This window comes from Ochotona princeps, chromosome 7 (genome assembly GCF_030435755.1).
Source record: "Ochotona princeps isolate mOchPri1 chromosome 7, mOchPri1.hap1, whole genome shotgun sequence".
Taxonomy (NCBI): Eukaryota; Metazoa; Chordata; class Mammalia; order Lagomorpha; family Ochotonidae; genus Ochotona; species Ochotona princeps.
In genome coordinates, this window is record NC_080838.1 from 74,678,094 (window position 1) to 74,695,692 (window position 17,599).

General features: G+C 39.6%; 1 protein-coding gene across 3 annotated transcripts in view; it reads left to right on the forward strand.

Moving 5' to 3' along the window:
* Positions 1–17,599, forward strand: part of EPHA5 (EPH receptor A5) — a 336,440-nt gene that overhangs the window by 304,205 nt on the left and 14,636 nt on the right. For all 3 annotated transcript variants that reach the window (XM_004590860.4, XM_004590861.4, XM_058667260.1), the window contains exons 12-14: positions 4,862–4,923; positions 6,074–6,283; positions 9,714–9,863. In XM_004590860.4, coding sequence (XP_004590917.2) covers positions 4,862–4,923; positions 6,074–6,283; positions 9,714–9,863 — 422 coding nt within the window. The remainder of the gene's footprint in view (positions 1–4,861; positions 4,924–6,073; positions 6,284–9,713; positions 9,864–17,599) is intronic.

The window sequence follows — 17,599 nt, forward strand, 5'->3', positions numbered from 1 at the left end:
AGCAGGAACTGAGACAAAACACAAGCCGAACTAAATGTAATTAGCATCAAAATGACTCCAGCATGGAAAATAATCCAATGGGTTCTGAAGTGCCTTATTCTTGCCAGCGAAGGAAGATAATATTTGTTTGCAAATATTTATTTTAATTGGTTTTCCCTCATCATCTAAAATATAATGACTGTTTTATCCTTCTATCATATTTCTGAAAGAACATTTTTTGTTTTTGGCATAACAACCAATCTTGTCACATATAATTAATTTGACTTTTAAAGCTAGGTGATGCCAGCAAAAAAAAAGATTACAAGATGAATCCGTGGTTCCCATCTTCCTAACAGTAATTACTTTTCCTTTCCAACTGTATATTATGAGTCAGAAGTTCAGCATATTCTCTTCAGAGTATAAATTCTGTTGTCTAAATTCAGTGAACCCGAGTTTTATTTATGATACGTATTTGTCACGAAAGAGACGGTTTTACAGGGAACCCTGCTTAAACACTGCTTGTTAGACTTTGAGTAAACAGTTGTGGATACAGCAATCTCTGCACAGCTGCACGTTCTAAGTCTTTGGACGAGTGCAATTGCTTGTTTTGAGCACACACTGAACCTATTTTTCCTTGTCATTTTTCATGACCAATAAAGTCTGAAAATTATAAGCATAGTGTTTACATTGTATGAGACTTTAAAAGTAATCTATAGATGACTTAAAGAGTGTAAAGCAGTGTTTTCAGCTTATTGAAGGCACCATTCCATTTTAGGTAAATGGCTTGAAAGACAACACATTTTTATGTACACAAAGTTGCTTGAGCTAGTTGCCGCTGCACGTCTAGGGGTGACTGTGTTTACCACAGAGTCTTAAGTATAAGAAAATTCCAAAATATGAGAAATCAGGCAAAAAAGAAGGAACTCTGGGACGTGAGTGAGGAAACTCAAAATGCTGTATGTAGCTACATGGGGGAACTTCTGCAAGCATGGAGAATTTTATGGGAGTGCAACAGATGCTGGTAATGTAGACTGATACTTTGTTTGCTTGGAAAAGATGTGAGGTGTATGCTCAGGGGTACCAAGGAGGGAGAGCTAAAGCTGCTTTCTTGGGGTGTTTGCTAAATTCAGTTCCTTATCATGTCACAGGGATTTGTGCAAATGATGGAGTCAATGATGCAGAGTCAGGGTACCATCACACAGGAAGGATTCCTGGAGTCTCAGGCTGGCTCCAGGAAATCTCAGCTCCCTTCTGATTAAACAAAGGCTTGCGTTCAACAGGTGCACTCCATGCTGGCTTTGTCAGATGAAGGTTTGTGGATATATTGCTGTCCTCTTTAGTAGGAGAGCTACCTCCATAGGTGTTTAAGTGCAGGGCTGACGCCTGGTAGATCAGGATACTTTAGAATCCTCCAGTGCTAAAGCTGATAGGAGATCTAACACAGAGGCACTTTGCTAAACTGACTACCCCCTGGCAGGCATTTTGAACTCTGAGTTTTGGATATGTTAAATAAAGGGTCTGCGGATAGAGGTCAAATGCTAACATGAACTCTAATAAGAGCTGAGATGGGGGTGAAAGTAGAAACACAGAATTTTGTCAGTTTTAGGGTTGATCTGAGGTACTCTAAAATATATGTGGCCAGATCATTAGATAAAATTTAAATTGAAAGCATTTTTCTAATAATAAGCCTGATTATGCAGTGTGTTTCCTAACATACTACATTCCTATTTAGTTTTAAAACCATCATTCTTCACATCACATCCTGTTACTTCCTGATTTGTAAAACGAAAAAGTAAAAAACTTAAAGCTGAAGTCATGTTTTCCTTGTCCAGATGTGGTGGCACATCTGGTCTCTTTTCCTGGAGTACGGACCTCTCATTTTCACAGCAGTGACACATTCCCTCATCAGGTTTACAATCAAATGACATCTTTTGATGTGGAATGCACAATCTCTACGTGTGTGTTAAACCACCATCTATAAACACATGTCCAGGGAATTATCTTTTTCAAAGTTTGGTAACTTTTTTCACAAATTTTAAACACTAGGGAAATTGTGCTTTTGTAATGTACGTGTCGCATTCCATTAAAAATCCACCTTTGGGGCCCGGCGGCATGGTCTAGCGGCTAAAAGTCCTCGCCTTGAAAGCCCCGGGATCCCATATGGGCGCCGGTTCTAATCCCGGCAGCTCCACTTCTCTTCCAGCTCCCTGCTTGTGGCCTGGGAAAGCAGGAGAGGACGGCCCAAAGCTTTGGGACCCTGCACCCGCGTGGGAGACCCGGAAGAGGTTCCTGGTTCCCGGCATTGGATTGGCACGCACCGGCCTGTTGCGGCTCACTTGGGGAGTGAAACATCGGATGGAAGATCTTTCTCTCTGTCTCTCCTCCTCTCTGTATATCCGGCTTTCCAATAATAATAAAATCCTTAAAAAAAAATCTACCTTTAAATATTTTCATAAATAATGTTTGTACCTGGGAATTTAGACTGGCCTACCTTAGGATTCCAAATGGTGAGTTAGTGCTGCTGTGTTTGTAATTGTCACACTTCCTATATCTGTGTTTGTACATTGTGGAAATTGCTGCACACAAGTGAGCATGATCTAATTTTGTGACCTGAATTAATCAGTTCTTAAGTAAAATACAGATGCCCTTCTGGAGAATACCATTTAGTTCATCGTAATTCATTTCACAGTTGCATAGGCCTTATTTCCCTTCATAATAGAAAAAGTTAATTAAATGGATATATAATTATGCTATCATAAATCTCTTCTTTCTCTACTCAAAATAATTTAAATTAATGCTACAATTTTATTAAGTGTGTATTGTTGAAAAGTAAAAGGGACACTTTAAAATATAGTGAGGTTTATCTGAAATAATGCAAATAATTACTGTATTTGAGGTATTTATCTATTACAGCAAATTTTTATGTATTCATTTGTTTACTAACATAGAGAGAATGGATTTCAAGTACTTCATATAAATAATTTTTAAAGATTTATTTATTTTTTATTGGAAAGGCAGATATGCAGAGAGAAAGAGAGACAGAGAAAAAGATATTCCATCTGCTGGTTCACTCCCCAAGTGGCCACAATGGTCATAGCTGAGCCAATCTGAAGCCAGCAGCCAAGAGCTTCTTCCGGGTCTTCCACACGGGTGCCGGGTCCCAAGGCTTTGGGCCGTCCTTAACTGCTTTCCCAGGCCACAGGCAGTGAGCTGGATGAGACGTGGAGCAGCCAGGATATGAACTGGTGCCCATGTGGAATCCCAGCAGGTACAAGGCGACTTAGCCAGTAGGCCACAACACTTGGCCCATACATACAATTTTATTATACTCATGCTTATCTACCTCTTTCCATCTTCCTTTTTTTCTTTCTTTATTCTATCTTCTTTAATTTTAATGGAATGTTGCAAATCTTTGTATTGCAGATCCACTGATTACAGATGAATACAGCCATGGGTTTATGGGAGCAATCATGTAACTTACTCTATTAGTCAACTTTGTCTAGCAAGAAAGTTAACCCACAGAAACAAAATTAGTAAAATGTGGAAGATGGTAACATTCAACGCTTACATAGAAAATTCAGAATAGCAGGGACTCTTCAGTGGCTTGGGTCACCGTGCCCTGTGCAGTGGATGCCAGTGTTGATCTCCTTTCATAGATGAGAAAACTTGGCATAGAGTGAGTTGAACTGCTCAGTATCACTTGAGAGCGCCTGTGCTGGTTGGGTTCTCCGAGAGCTGGACACGTGGACTGTGCGCATAGGAACATGCACAGTGATTTATTACAGGTTCATGCCAACACGACAGCTGACAGGAACGTGGATGGTGATGGTGGCCCAAAGCTGAGAGTCCTGGAGGGGCAGAGAGGGTCAGCGTTGTTAAGCTGGTGGCCAAAGGAATGGGCCTGGGCTTCTGATGTCCAACACAGCAGCTGACAAGGCTCTAACTTCTTGGAGAAAAACAAAGCAATCCACCTTTTGTGTCTGCTCTCGCCATGCCCTCAAGGCCAAAACGGTGCCATCTCCTGACTAGAAAGCATGTCTTGGCTAGTCTGCTCACATTCTCAGCTAATGATTTCTGAAATCATTCCCACAGATGCACCACAAATAGTACTTTACCACATTTCCAAGTGTCCCTTAATGCAGTGAAGAAGAGGCCTAAAATTAACCCTCACAATGCACAATGACTAACTTTTCCTGGATTATTAACCAGGAAGTGTGGCGCCCTGGAACTGTCCAGATAACCTCAGTCGACAGTCTCACAGCAGATGCAAGAGTGGAAAACTGATGATGAGATGATCACTGGGGAAGCCGTCATGAGCAACGTGAATTAGCCCAGGGCTTTGAAGAATGACGACACTAGCTATGTGTGTAGTTCACAGGAGAGGGCAGATAATTCTAAAAAATTAACAGCAAGATCATCAAGTAGAAAAGTATAACATGTACTCAAGGAATCCTAAGCTTGCTAGGTGGGTGGAGAGGGAGAGTTTTTATGTAGAAATTCGAAAAGAATGTGTCTCCAGTGCTTTCCTGCATAATATTTGATATTTCATTACATTCTCAGAAATGGAGTAAATCTTTAATCTTGCTTATTTGTGTAAATCAGTTCTGATATTGGCAGCTGAGTGGATGTGTACTTCTGTTATTAACCTCATGCCGCTTGATTTCTCACTAATCCGTTCATTACACCAAGTTACCGTCTCTGCCTGTCAGGAGTTTGCTTGCAGCTCAGCACATTTAAAATATACATTTATCTTGGCATAAAATATATATTACTCTGCATGTGTATTGTGAAATTTGTGCAGTAAGGTTATTTGCAAAAATGTTCTCAAGTGGAATTTGCAAAAATGAAAGAGGAGAGGTTTTTCAGTCTCTTTTCTTTTCAGGTAAACCCGTGATGATTGTGACAGAGTATATGGAGAATGGCTCTCTCGATACATTTTTAAAGGTATAATTTAGTCCTCATTTAGTTGTTCAGAGAATTGTTTATATAGTGATGGTGCTAATGAATTTCTGTGTAGGTCTCTTTGAAACTAAACTATTGATTAGGGTAGAAATACCTAGAGTTAGAATAATTATACTCCCCAATTAACTTTTATATGAGAATTATTATTTTCAGAAATCTTTAACAAATGCAAATTAGATATAGCCCTGGCAAAGCAAAATGGTGGCACAGGACTGTGGAGTTCATGAGTGGGGGCACTGTAGGATTCTCAAAGTGCTGCTAGCCAGCACAGTACATAGCAAGAGAATCAATATTGTCTGACTTGTAAACAACTGGAAATGTTGGTGTCTTACTGCAGTAGTAAAGAGCCTGGGTTAGCTAGTGCAACGTATTGGTAGGCCAGATCATACACCTTGGCTAATGGCTCACATCTGCAACATGTTGACTGCTACTACAGATGATGAAAAGAGATGGGATGCTGTCATTGATGATAATGGTAAAATTGGCCTATGCAATGAATTAATGATTTTCCAAATTTCTCTTCCAACCTGAAGCCTTGCACCAGATTTGTTTGCCAGATTTCTTCTTCCCACCATTAAGTTACCTTGTGTTGTAAAATCACATCATTCCTTTAGTTCAAAAAACTGTCTGTAAAACCTTATTAAGTCTATGTGACGAGTAACAAAGAATCGACTTCTTAGGCCTGCCAATGTTGCTCTGAAGCCATGCCCGCCCATCTGCTGCAGAAAGCCCGCTGTCCTGCTGGCCATTTCATCCTCACATCACTGTGCCACCACAGCTGGCTGTGCTTGAATCACCTCAGAATAGGTGCCACGTTAACGCAAAGCAGGGACTAGTTTAGTGTGACAGACACCCCTCTGATGACTGAGGATAAAGGCATTGCAATGCAGAAAAGGTGAATGGAGTGTGACTTTCAAAAATGACGTTCAAAGCCTTTCTCTGCTTTAAGCAGGGGGCAGATAAGCATTCCCCACTTACCTGTGTATATTCCCACACTTGACATTCTCCATCAGCTGGAAATGGCCTGTGAGTCGGGATGGACAATAGGATGAATTTGGAGACTGAAGGAAGATCCTTTGACAAGGCAACACAGTGATTACCGTAGAGTAATGTTTGCACACTGTCTTCCCAGAAGAACGATGGGCAGTTCACTGTGATCCAGCTTGTTGGCATGCTGAGAGGCATCGCTGCAGGCATGAAGTACCTGTCTGACATGGGCTACGTGCACCGGGACCTGGCTGCTAGAAACATCTTAATCAACAGTAACCTTGTATGCAAAGTGTCTGACTTTGGACTTTCCAGGGTGCTGGAAGATGATCCGGAGGCAGCCTACACCACCAGGGTAAGATGTGACGCAACACATTTCTGAAAAACTAGAGAAGGATATTTAATTTTTAAAGCTGTTAAAGGAAATTACAAAAGGACATTTCTCTAACAAAGTCTTGGAGAGAGAGTGAGGAACAAAATCACAGACAATTCTCTTTTTAAAAAAAATCATGAAACTCTATACCTACAATGTCAGGATGCACCTAAATAGCAGAATGATGGAGTTATGACCATTTTTGAAGGACTATACTGTTGTAATAATATAGGGAAAATCAGTGGGGGGAGGGCAACTGAGGAGGGGAGCAGGGAGCAGCCCTGAGCCTGTGGAACTGCATCATAAAATTGTTAATTGTTAATTAATTTAAAATGACAAAACTCAAATGTAGAACTCATAAGAAAAGTATTTCCCTTCTGAGCCTCGACAATTTCTTTTTCTTGAGCATACTAAAAGATCCTAAATTCAGAATGGCTGCAACAATGTTAGAATCCTGAGGTGTTTTAAGTGAAAAATAAGTAAACACCAAATATCCTACATTAAGAGAAGTATATAAGTGTACAAGATTTGTAGAAATATGAAATAGACATACATATATACGTATGTATCTATATATGAGAGCATCTGAAAGAATTAATTATTCCATGTATCAAGGCCTTTGCCGTACAGTATCCACTTGTATGAAATAAATAGGAAAAAACCAGAGCAAACTTTTCTAAAGAATATGTATCAGGGGAGAAGAAAGACCTAGTTCTTCGAAATGTTTGACAAGAGATAACTGCAATGCCTCATTGCTTTTTTCCAGTTCTGTGAAAACTGTCAAGCCCACGTCTATGGAAAATTGGTCACTAATCTTGAATGTGTGTGATACGTAGTTGACAATCTTTCCTATGGCTGATTGCAGCCATGGCTATTTGTGCTATTCTGTATTTGTTTGATTCTAAGTCTTTCTGATAGCATCAGGTAGGTGCCCTCCAAATGAGAGTGAGCAAGTTGAATGACTGAAGGAGGGTAGCAAAACAGATAGGAAGAGACAGACAAATAAAATAAATGCCATCCAAGTCTCAGGCAGCGAGCAGCTCTACTCTGTGTGCCTTGCTGGTGGCAGGGACCCCAGTCACCTGCAGCGTCACCGGCTGCTCCCTAGGGTCTGTCTCCTGGCATTGGCTGGGAGCTCAGGCTGCATTGAGAAGCAGAGCTGGGACCTGGCCCTGAGTACTGTAACATGGATGAAATGTTGTCGCGAGGAGCCGCTCAGCTGCTGTGCCGAATGCTATCAGAGATTTTAAAACTACCTCTGCTGATGGTCTAATAGTGATTTTTTTTTGTCATAGATTATTAAGAAGGTTTTATTCTATTTTAGAATTTTTTTTGGCTTTGTGAGTTAGAAATGTTCGGGCGTTTGCACTATGCTGAACAGGCAAGTGTGATTTACCTAAGCAAACAAAGCCTTCCAAAGTCAGCTTAATAAATCAATGAATGTGTTGCTGATAGGAAAGACCTCTTCCTTTAGACCGAACTCTCATCTTTGCAAGCATTTCCTTTAAATGGAAATCAATTAAGAATTCTCTTGGGTTCAAAGTTGCTCTTAACAAAGTTGACCTGAGTGAGTTTGAGGTCATAAAACAGTTCATCATCAGGGTGATTGGTTGGTGTCTCAGTTAATACAAAAGCATAACTTTAAATATCAGTGTCCTTGTGGCATGTTCTAGCATAGGGCTATGGACAGACTTCCAGAACTCTCAGGGAGTACTCCTCTGAAGAAGGAATGATAGCAGTTTGAAGGAATTCGGTAATCTCAAAAATGAAGTAATATAGGATTTGGGATGACGTAGATGACACCTGGATGCCCAGAATTCCAGACGAGAAATTATAGGATAAGGTTTGACATCTTGAAGAAATGGTGATTCTGAAGGTTTGTTTAGAATATCAGACTTTTTTTGCCAACTTAAGTTCCACGATATGACCTATGAACATTTGTAAGTAACACAAATAATTTTCAAGAGTGTTATCCTTAAACGGGGTGTCCATCTATCTAAGGAGCAAGCATTCTGAGCTGAAGTTCAACTTCCAGAATAATTTCAGGCATGACACAAACTTTCATTTCCTCATGTATTGTGTAACTGAATCTCAATAGCAACTTAAGTTTCATTTTTTTCCCTAGGATATGTATGGAAGAATTTCTTTCCTGCAAAATGGGAAGGCATATATTAGTCTTTTTAAAAGATAATACTCTCTCTCATATCCATATATATATATATCATATATCATAAGAATATTTGAAACAAAAAAATTGAAATTGGGACCCACCTTGTGACGTAACATGTTAGGGCGCTGCCTGGGACACAAGCATCCCTCCAGACGCTAGTTTAAGTCCCGACTGACCAATTCTGATTTATCTCTCCACTACACACTCCAGGAAGCCCCAGAATATGGACCAGACATTTGAGCTGCTACCACCCACATAGAAGACCCAAATGAAGCTGTTGGCTCCTGCTTTTATGGCCCAGCTCTGGCTGTTGTGGCCATTTGGAGGAATGGATCATTGGACAGAAGATTCATTTCTCTTTGTCTCCCCTTCTGCTCTCTTTTTTCTGCAAGTCTGCTTTACAAATAAATACATAAATTTTCAGAATTTATAGTATTCATGTGAGATCTTTCATGCTTACACACGAATAAAATGGTTTTCTGAGTTGCCCTGTTTTTTAAAATTAAGAGAAAAAAGTGTACTGAAAGGCACAGGAATGAAAATATTTATTATGTGACCTAAGAGAAAACATACCAAATGTGTTTCTCTACTGTGTAGAACCACCTCAGCACTGAAAGCATTAAAAACTTTTAGCCATTATCCAAAGTCAATTTTTTTTCTTTTGTTTACGTGTTACAACATAACGAAGTCTTTGGCTAAACCATGCCAAATGAAAGGAACCATAACAAAGAAAAGATGAGAAAAGCAAATCTAAACGGAAGAACATAGCAAGGAAGGAAACAATGACTTCCTAAAGTTAGCTAATTTTCTGTCAGGGAGACACCGAGCGATAAAGTTACCCAATTTTCATGCTTGTCTCATTACCTGGGATACTCACTCAAGTTGACGTAGACTTTCTGCTTTAAATTTCTGTACTGAAAGAAGAAGCATGAAGGGAATTTGAGTCTTTGACTAACACTTGTAAAGTCATAGCCTAGCTCATGGATCCCCTGGCTGCCTCTTTGTCCCTAGTTGAAGCTGCTAGACTCCTGAGCGCCATACATGATCCAGGAGTCTAGCAGCATTGACTAGAGAACTTCTAGAAAGCTGGTTAGCTGTTAGTCTGCAGGTATCTATGGGTCATGCCCTTGTAGGATAGATCCTATTAAAAGTGTTCTATCTCTTTCTAGATCCTTTCAGTGAAACATATCCCTGGGTAGATTTGAAACAGGCCACGGTTTAGTTTCCCATTTTCCGTTTCAGGGAGGCAAAATCCCGATCAGATGGACTGCCCCCGAAGCGATAGCTTTCCGGAAGTTTACCTCTGCCAGTGATGTGTGGAGCTATGGAATAGTGATGTGGGAAGTTGTGTCATATGGAGAGCGACCCTACTGGGAGATGACAAACCAAGATGTGAGTATGCATTCACTCTCTTAAGTAGGTGCTTTCTTCTCCAAGTCAAGGCGCTTGGCCGTAGCTTTTGTTTTCCAAAGTGATAGTTCCATAAAGAATATGAAATACATTGCTTACCCTGTGATCTGTTTTGCTACTGTTGAAATAACCTTTGTGCAGCTGCTCAGAAAGCATTAGTACAAAATAAAGTAGGTTATAGTTCTGTAAGAACTCGGTCCCTTGCCAGGCAGTTATCATCTGCACTTGAGCGATGTTTCACTCGATTTATGTCAGTATCATTTTCAAAGAGGGAGAAAATGCCATCAAAGAGTGAATCCTGACAGGCAGGGTTTTTTTTTTATGATTTGCATTTGGTAAAAGAAGCTCAGACTTCATACTGAAAGGAACATTGATCTAATAGTAGGCGTCCTTAAATGATAAAGGGTAATCGTCAATGTTTCTTTAAATTAAAAAGTGTAAAGAGAATTGAGTGTTCTATCTCTTTTGAGAAGGAAAAAAACATACTTCATTCTGACAATGAAAAAAATAATTCATACTTAATATAATAAAGTCTCAGGAATAAAGGAACGGTTAAAGAATCTTTTACTCAAGTTCAGAGCATTTATGACACGACACCTGATTCTCCAATCTCTCCTCTGTATTTTCTGCCGCTGCCACTCACTGCGGGCTTCCCATTTTGTTTCTTGTTGAAATGAGATGCGGTTCATTCAGGTAATCATCATTATATAAGCAGTCAACGTCAGTGGAACACTTTCTGTATCTTATACACTGTCTTGAGTGTTTTACTGATAAATACATCACCACTTCTCTGTGAAACTATTACAATGAACAGTCCTGACTCAATAATTACTTGTTTTAAGCCTTTTATTTCATGCTCTGATTATTTCTTCACTCCATGCTCTATAAAATCCCCGTTGCATTAGTGTCTAAGGCGTTGTTAGATGCCATACCTCTCCAGCCAAACTTGGTAGTCCCGAGCCACCATCTAACACATTCTACTATAAATGGTAAAATGGATATTGAATGGTGGTCACCATGCCACTTGAAAACGCTTCTATCGTATCAGAATGCCTGGATTTCAGACTAGTTCTGTTTCCGATCCCAACTTCCTGCTGATATGTGCTTTGGGACACAACAGGTGTGAGCTGAAGTACTCTGAGTTCTTGCCATCCAAATGGGAAACCGGGACTGATTTCCTGGCTCAGGTTTGGTCTTTCATAACCAAGCCTTCTGCAGGCATTTGGAGAGTAAACCAGCAATTTGCATTTCTCCTCCCCCTTCTGCATACACAAATTTAAAAATAGTTATAAGGCCTGGCACAATAGCCTAGTGGCTGGAGTCCTCTAGCTGGTTCGTGTCCCAGCTGCCCCACTTCCCATCCAGATCTCTACCTGTGGCCTAAGAGAGCCATAGATGATGACCCAAAGCCTTGGTGCCCTCTACCCATGTGGTAGACCCAGAGCAGGCTCCTGGCTCCTGGCTCCTGGCTTCAGATCAGCTCAGCCCTGGCCGTCGTGGCCACTTGGGGAGTGAGCCAGAGGATGGAAGATCTTTTTCTGTCTCTTCTTCTCGTTCTAATTCCTGACTTTCCAATAAAAATATATAAATCTTTTTTAAAAATTATAAATAATTCATTTCAATCTTATTTGAAGCTATCCTCTAATCATTTCAAGGTATTTTCTGCAACCCCAGACTGGTCAGTGCTGGTTAGGAAGAGGGTTAGGTTTTTATTCTGCCTCCCTTGCCAGCGTCTTGTGCAAACTCTGCATGGTTGTTCAGATGAAGTTGCAAAGAAGCAACAAGACTGCTTCCCTGATCCCGGGTAACTGAAGCTTCCTGTGAGCAGATACTCAGATATGACTGCTCAAGTAAAGAGTACGCCAGGCTCTTGATGGACTCTCTGGCCAAGTCCTTGAAGGAGACCCATGTCCTTCCAACCCACTCGCAGGGGACTGATGCCTTGGACCTGGGCACCAGCTCTGAGTATTTGCACCACACTGGAATCTGTTTTCTTTCAGAGAAACGTCCTGTGCCTCCTGCTCTTGAGATTCCTAGGAAGCGGCTGCAGCAGCCTGCTTGTTCGCATGTGCCCTGGGAGAAGCCGTAGTCACACGTGGACTTTTCTAGGAATTTGTTTGGGCCACTCTTCCATCATAGCAAGGGCTGTGTGTGTGTGTGGGCTCCTGCCTGGTGCATTCCAACAGCTGGAACTTGAAGGCCGCACTTGCGTTCCTTGGAGCCCCACTCTCTTGGCTAGAGAGACAGAAGTCCTTATCTGTGTTCCTTGGAGAAAACAGTTTCTGATGTCTTCTGCTTCATGCTTTTAGTGGAAGGATCATGGCAAAACTAATTCTTAATTTCTAATAAGTGTGTGTACACACACACACAAACACAATTGAACTCTCCGTTAGAGAAACACTAATTCTGTTCCTGATTTATGATTAGGCAAACAAGTCTTGGAAATGTTCAATGACCCTTTAAGGTCATAGAAATAAGAAAAGTAACACCAAGAATTCCACTTGGTTCTCCAGAAAATGTGTTTTTAACCTGGCAACCACATTGTCTCCAGGTGCATCTGTGACTATTTCCTTCCTTTCATTTGTATCCAGGGAGCAGCCTTCTAATTGAATATAAAAAATAAAATATCCAATTCAGTATGGATTGATTGCTATGAGTTGATCTAGGCTAGATTAAGACCGGTCCCAATTCCACTTCTTATTCTCTGGATAAATGCCAAAAGCTGGCACAACCAATGCTATGTTGTGTGAGTTTTGTCTCCAACTTACTGTGAGTCTCATTTCCATATGATTATGCCCTTTTATTTTCATAAAATTATTTTATGTTCCCTGTTAGAAAGCTGTTAGGAACTGGTCCCTACCGTGTGCTTTTTTACTTCAAAAGGAATACTAATCTCTGAGACCACCAGGCTAACCCCAGTGCAGGGATTTAAAGGCAACAAGAGCACAGCTGCATCTTAGCTTGTCACGTGTATGCTGCAAACACATCAACCAGTTCTGTCATCACAGGGGTGAGTCAGTGACATTGTTCCTACGGAAGACACTGCTATACAGGGTTCCTATAAGGCATTGGCTTACGCAGGGCGAGAACGTGGGACGAGCAAGTGCGAGGGGTGTAGGACGAACTTCTAAGCCTACATCTTCCAATGTGAGCGAATTTCTTGATGTATTCTATAGCTTGAGCAATAATTCTGTCTATCATTTTTCAAACATTTGGTACTCATTAGGTTCTTCGAGCATTGTAGCATCAGCCAGTCTTACAGTTTCTTCCTTTATGTTTTAATTTTTTTGAAACTTTTTGTCTACTTCTGTCCTCAGGTATATTGATACTCTTTGCAGATAATGGTTTTTTTCAAACTATGTGCAAATAACCAAGGGAATCATTGTGTCATATTTCAGGAAGTTATAGTAATAAAAGTCATATTTTTGCTTTGAATGAGGTTTACAAAAAATCATATATTTACAGATCTGTTTCTAACACAGTGTCCATTTCAGGTGTTCTTGTTTTCTCAATAAGACCTTGGTCATCTTTGACATTTAGGTTTCAGATAAGCCCAAATTGCCATTCAATTCTGCATCCCAGAATCATGACAGAGCAACTTTATTTAAAGATTGTAGCCCCTCAAAATTTGCTTGTTTGGGAAATGATAAGCTGACATAGAAGCACTGGCTTGCCAGTTTTAAGGGATACAGCCCATCTTGTCTGCATTCCAAATGCTCTGATTCTGAAAGGCCTTTGCCACGCAAAAACCTTCATGTTAGCCTGCCATTCAAGGCCGTCTAAAGTCCACAACACCTTCCTTTTTGTCAAGGGGGCAGAAGGCAGCAGCACACTCTTTTTGATTTAAGTTTGCTACTGTCATCACAGGGGAGAAAATGTCACAATATATAGTAAAAGTCAACTGGAACAACTACTATATTTGTAAATAAATATCAAATCATGAACTTGATTCAAGTTCAGGAGGCTTAGATGATGTCGTGTAGTCAGGAAGTAAGTCTGTGTATTAACAGCAAACATTTTAAATGTCACTGTTTTTCAGGATCTAAAGCAGCCAGTAAATTGAAGACTTTATCCCAATGTACTTTTATATTTAATAGCTGACTTTTTCCTGTTAGAGTCATGCAGAATGTATCCTGCCGTGGATTCAGTGAAACATGGATATTTCAAAATGCTTTGAGAATTCATTGAAGTCTTCTGTTTTTCAGGCCTCTCCTGTTAGAATCATTTTGTCTTTTTTGTAAGGGCACACTTTTCTCTGTGTTCTTCTTCCTGCAGAGCGTAACCCAGCAGGTTATCACCACTTCTGATGTATAGGTTGATTTGGGTAGCAGGGAGGATTGACAGTTCCAGAAGAGGTCAACATACTTTTTGTGGACCAGCACCCCACCCCGTTTCCAGTCTTTGTTTCAGTCTGCTGTGACCTACATCTTCAACTATAAAAGCAGGAATACTTTTGGTAAAGCAGAGAGATAAGATACTGTAGGAAACTGGAGGGAATTTAATAATTATCCAAGTACTACAAATTACTAGGGCTTGAAATGAGCAAATAATTCAACTTCTTAGTCATGGTGTAATAATATCAAAAATGGGAATATTTCACGAAACAATTTAATATACTACCTTTACTAAGGATAGTACATAATTTTTGATATACATTTTTAAGGAACTAGTATCTTTCTAATAAATCTGGCTTCTTTTAAAAAGAATGATACATTCAGAAATATCTGTGCTGCAGGACAAAATTCATGTACCTTGAGTTTAACACCACCAAAATAAAATCTTTGGATTTAAAGCCAGCAGTATCTTGAATTCTACAACTCTTGATCAGTTTCAATAATTATTCAGGGAAGGAATTTATATTGAAGTTTTCATGGGTCTTCTTAATCTTTGGAACTTTGTTAATCCAAGACTGATTCATGAAGAAAAAGACAGTCACTATTTCTTCAGTAACTATTGAAAACAAGAATGAGATACTAAAACAACACTGACACATCTGATGGTGTTTCTGTTATTTGAAATTAATTGCAGAAATATATATTTTAAAAACTCTAGCTATAAACTGGGACTCTCTGAGTTTGTAGTAATTACTCTTACATGTGGAATTTCAATCAAATAATGGCAACATAGTACTCACTCCCTAAGTAGAATTTACTGCATTGACACACAGCAAATACTCAAGCCCGCCGTATAAGCCTCCTGTAGCTTGGATATCAAGCATACATTTTCACATTTCTTGTGATAAACAATGTACTATACTCCAAAATTGCTCCTTTTAAATGGTATGTGTGTGAATATGTAAGAATAAGGATGCAAAGATATTTTGTAGACCTCATGAAATACAGAGTTAAGTGCTAAATTTATTTTGCTACAACAATAATTTTAGAATCTATACATAGTATTTTCCATAATACATACTTTCTTAGCTTTTAGAAGATACCTTTACACAGAAGCGTTTCACGGATTGTTGTACCTATGGAAGCTTATATTTGAATTAATTTTATGCACTATATATACATGCACATTTTATGGCACAACAGTACAATTCTGTTATGTAAGATGCATATCTCTCTCATCCCCTCTACCCCTGGGCAATGCTGTTTACTAACAATTTGCTTGATGCATCTAAGCACCAGCATGAAAAAAAAAAGACATGTTTGCATGTCAGAAATCATGGAGGGATGAAGGTGATCTGGCAGAGACGTCGGCATGTGACATGTGGCTTTGTCCCCGTGTACCAGGAGGTTGGGGGAAGGATGACGGCCCAAACATTTGAGAGAGATGCAGTCGGAAGAGCGTTGGAACAACTAGAAGATCTTGAATCCAATGCTATTTGTTCTACAAGTCCCTTACCTCATGGTGACCTGTCGTTTCATCCCTGCGTGGTCTGGGACTGCTGGGAGGAACTGGGCAAAACATGGCTTAGGTGCCAACATACTGAAGGGTTAAGGAGCACAGCAGTGATGCTCATTGGTCAGGTGTCTTTCCTGTGGGTAAAGTGTTTAGAGATGCATTTGCTTTATGGTCATACTCTGCCTTTTTGTAGCACAGATCTGTTCTTCAGTGGCCATTCTCCTGTGGTGACAATCCACCCTTCCTAGGGGCAGCTCAGGCTTGCAGTTCAGCTGTCTTGTCTTCACAGCATTCTGTGAAGAGAGTTGCTTATGGACAGGGAGCTTTGCTCAGTGCTGTGTGCGAACCAGCTCATACGGGCTAGCTGATGTTGAGAACATGCTAAGTGTGCCTTCCTCAAAGGAAGGGCAGTTGTTGAGTGTTTGCCTAATATTGTTTAGGGCACACCCGGTGTGGCAAATGAGTTTGACCAAAGTCCATGTTTGTGGATTTGGCATTCCCCAGCTTGTAGTGCTTGCTGAGGCTCCATCAGCAAGAAAAGCAAACTATACCCAGCATACACAAGTAGAGACCCGCAAAGAAGCCAGTCAGGGTGCAACTAGCCCACTGGAATTGTCTGGCCCCTGAATGGATAATACCATATCTGGGGTGTAAGGTTGGGGAAAAATTCCTAAAAAGAGGGGTAACATTCTTTAAATTGTGTTCAGAGTATTTTCATGTTAATGGCAAAAAAAAAAGGCTATTTATCCAGCTAGGACACATCTAAACTGGTGCCAAACTGTTTCGGTTCTCATTGCCTTTCCTTTCTTTTCATTCTTTGTCCATCTCAAGCATTGAGCTTAACAGATATAATAATGATGAGGCAGTCCATTAAGATTATGATTCATCTAGTTGTATGCTACACACTGTATGGTAAAATTAATGACCTGATGGCACCTGGGGTGATGCAGGTAGATTTTTCAACATTTCACAAATCGAAAGAACACCAGTGCTATAATACACTACTACAACTACCAAAGAAAAAAGTTACATTGAAAACAAATTCAACAGTTCTAAACAAAATCTGAAGCTATAGTTCCAAGCCTGTGTGCAGATTAAATGCTTGAGATGAATGTGTCACTACATGTAAACACTTAATTATCTGGGCCAAGTTTTAAGTTACGTGAAAGATAGGAAATTATATTTCTGATTATAATCTATCTGAAAATAACATTGATTAAGTAATAAATGGTATAAATAACTTCACAGGTCAGATAATCGATTATGTTGCTATAAAACTGATGAATTAATTATTGTTTTCATAGTGGCATATAAAAGTTGCTGTTCAGTGGAGTTAAGACCATATTGTAGATCAATAATAAAGAGGAAAATAGAACCAATTGGTAAAACATTGGGGGATTATAAAGCACATTATAAAATAAACCGATTTAAACTAGAGGTGAATTACCAAAAATGTTCCATGATTTATGCTATTTATATTGGTACTTCTTATTTTGATGCATATTTGTTCTTCAGGAGAGTATTCAGTGCCCTTATTAGAAATGGGGTATGGGGATCTTACAATAAGTAAATTAATGAATTTCTATTCATGCATGAGTGCAAGTGATGTTTTTTATTCATTTAGCATTTATTTTTTTATTACCAATGAGAGTTTCTTCTCCAAATTATTAGTTATTTTTTTTCTTTTGCGGTCTTTGACTGTTTACTTCCTACTTGTAATTTTATCATGTTTTTTTTCTCAGCATTTATTTATTTTTAATGCAGTGGATATGTTAGCCAGACATCCCAGTTGCAAATATTTCTTCTGTGATTTGTACCATATTGCTTATATTATTTTGAGTTAAATGCTTTGATTACGCTGGTCGGTG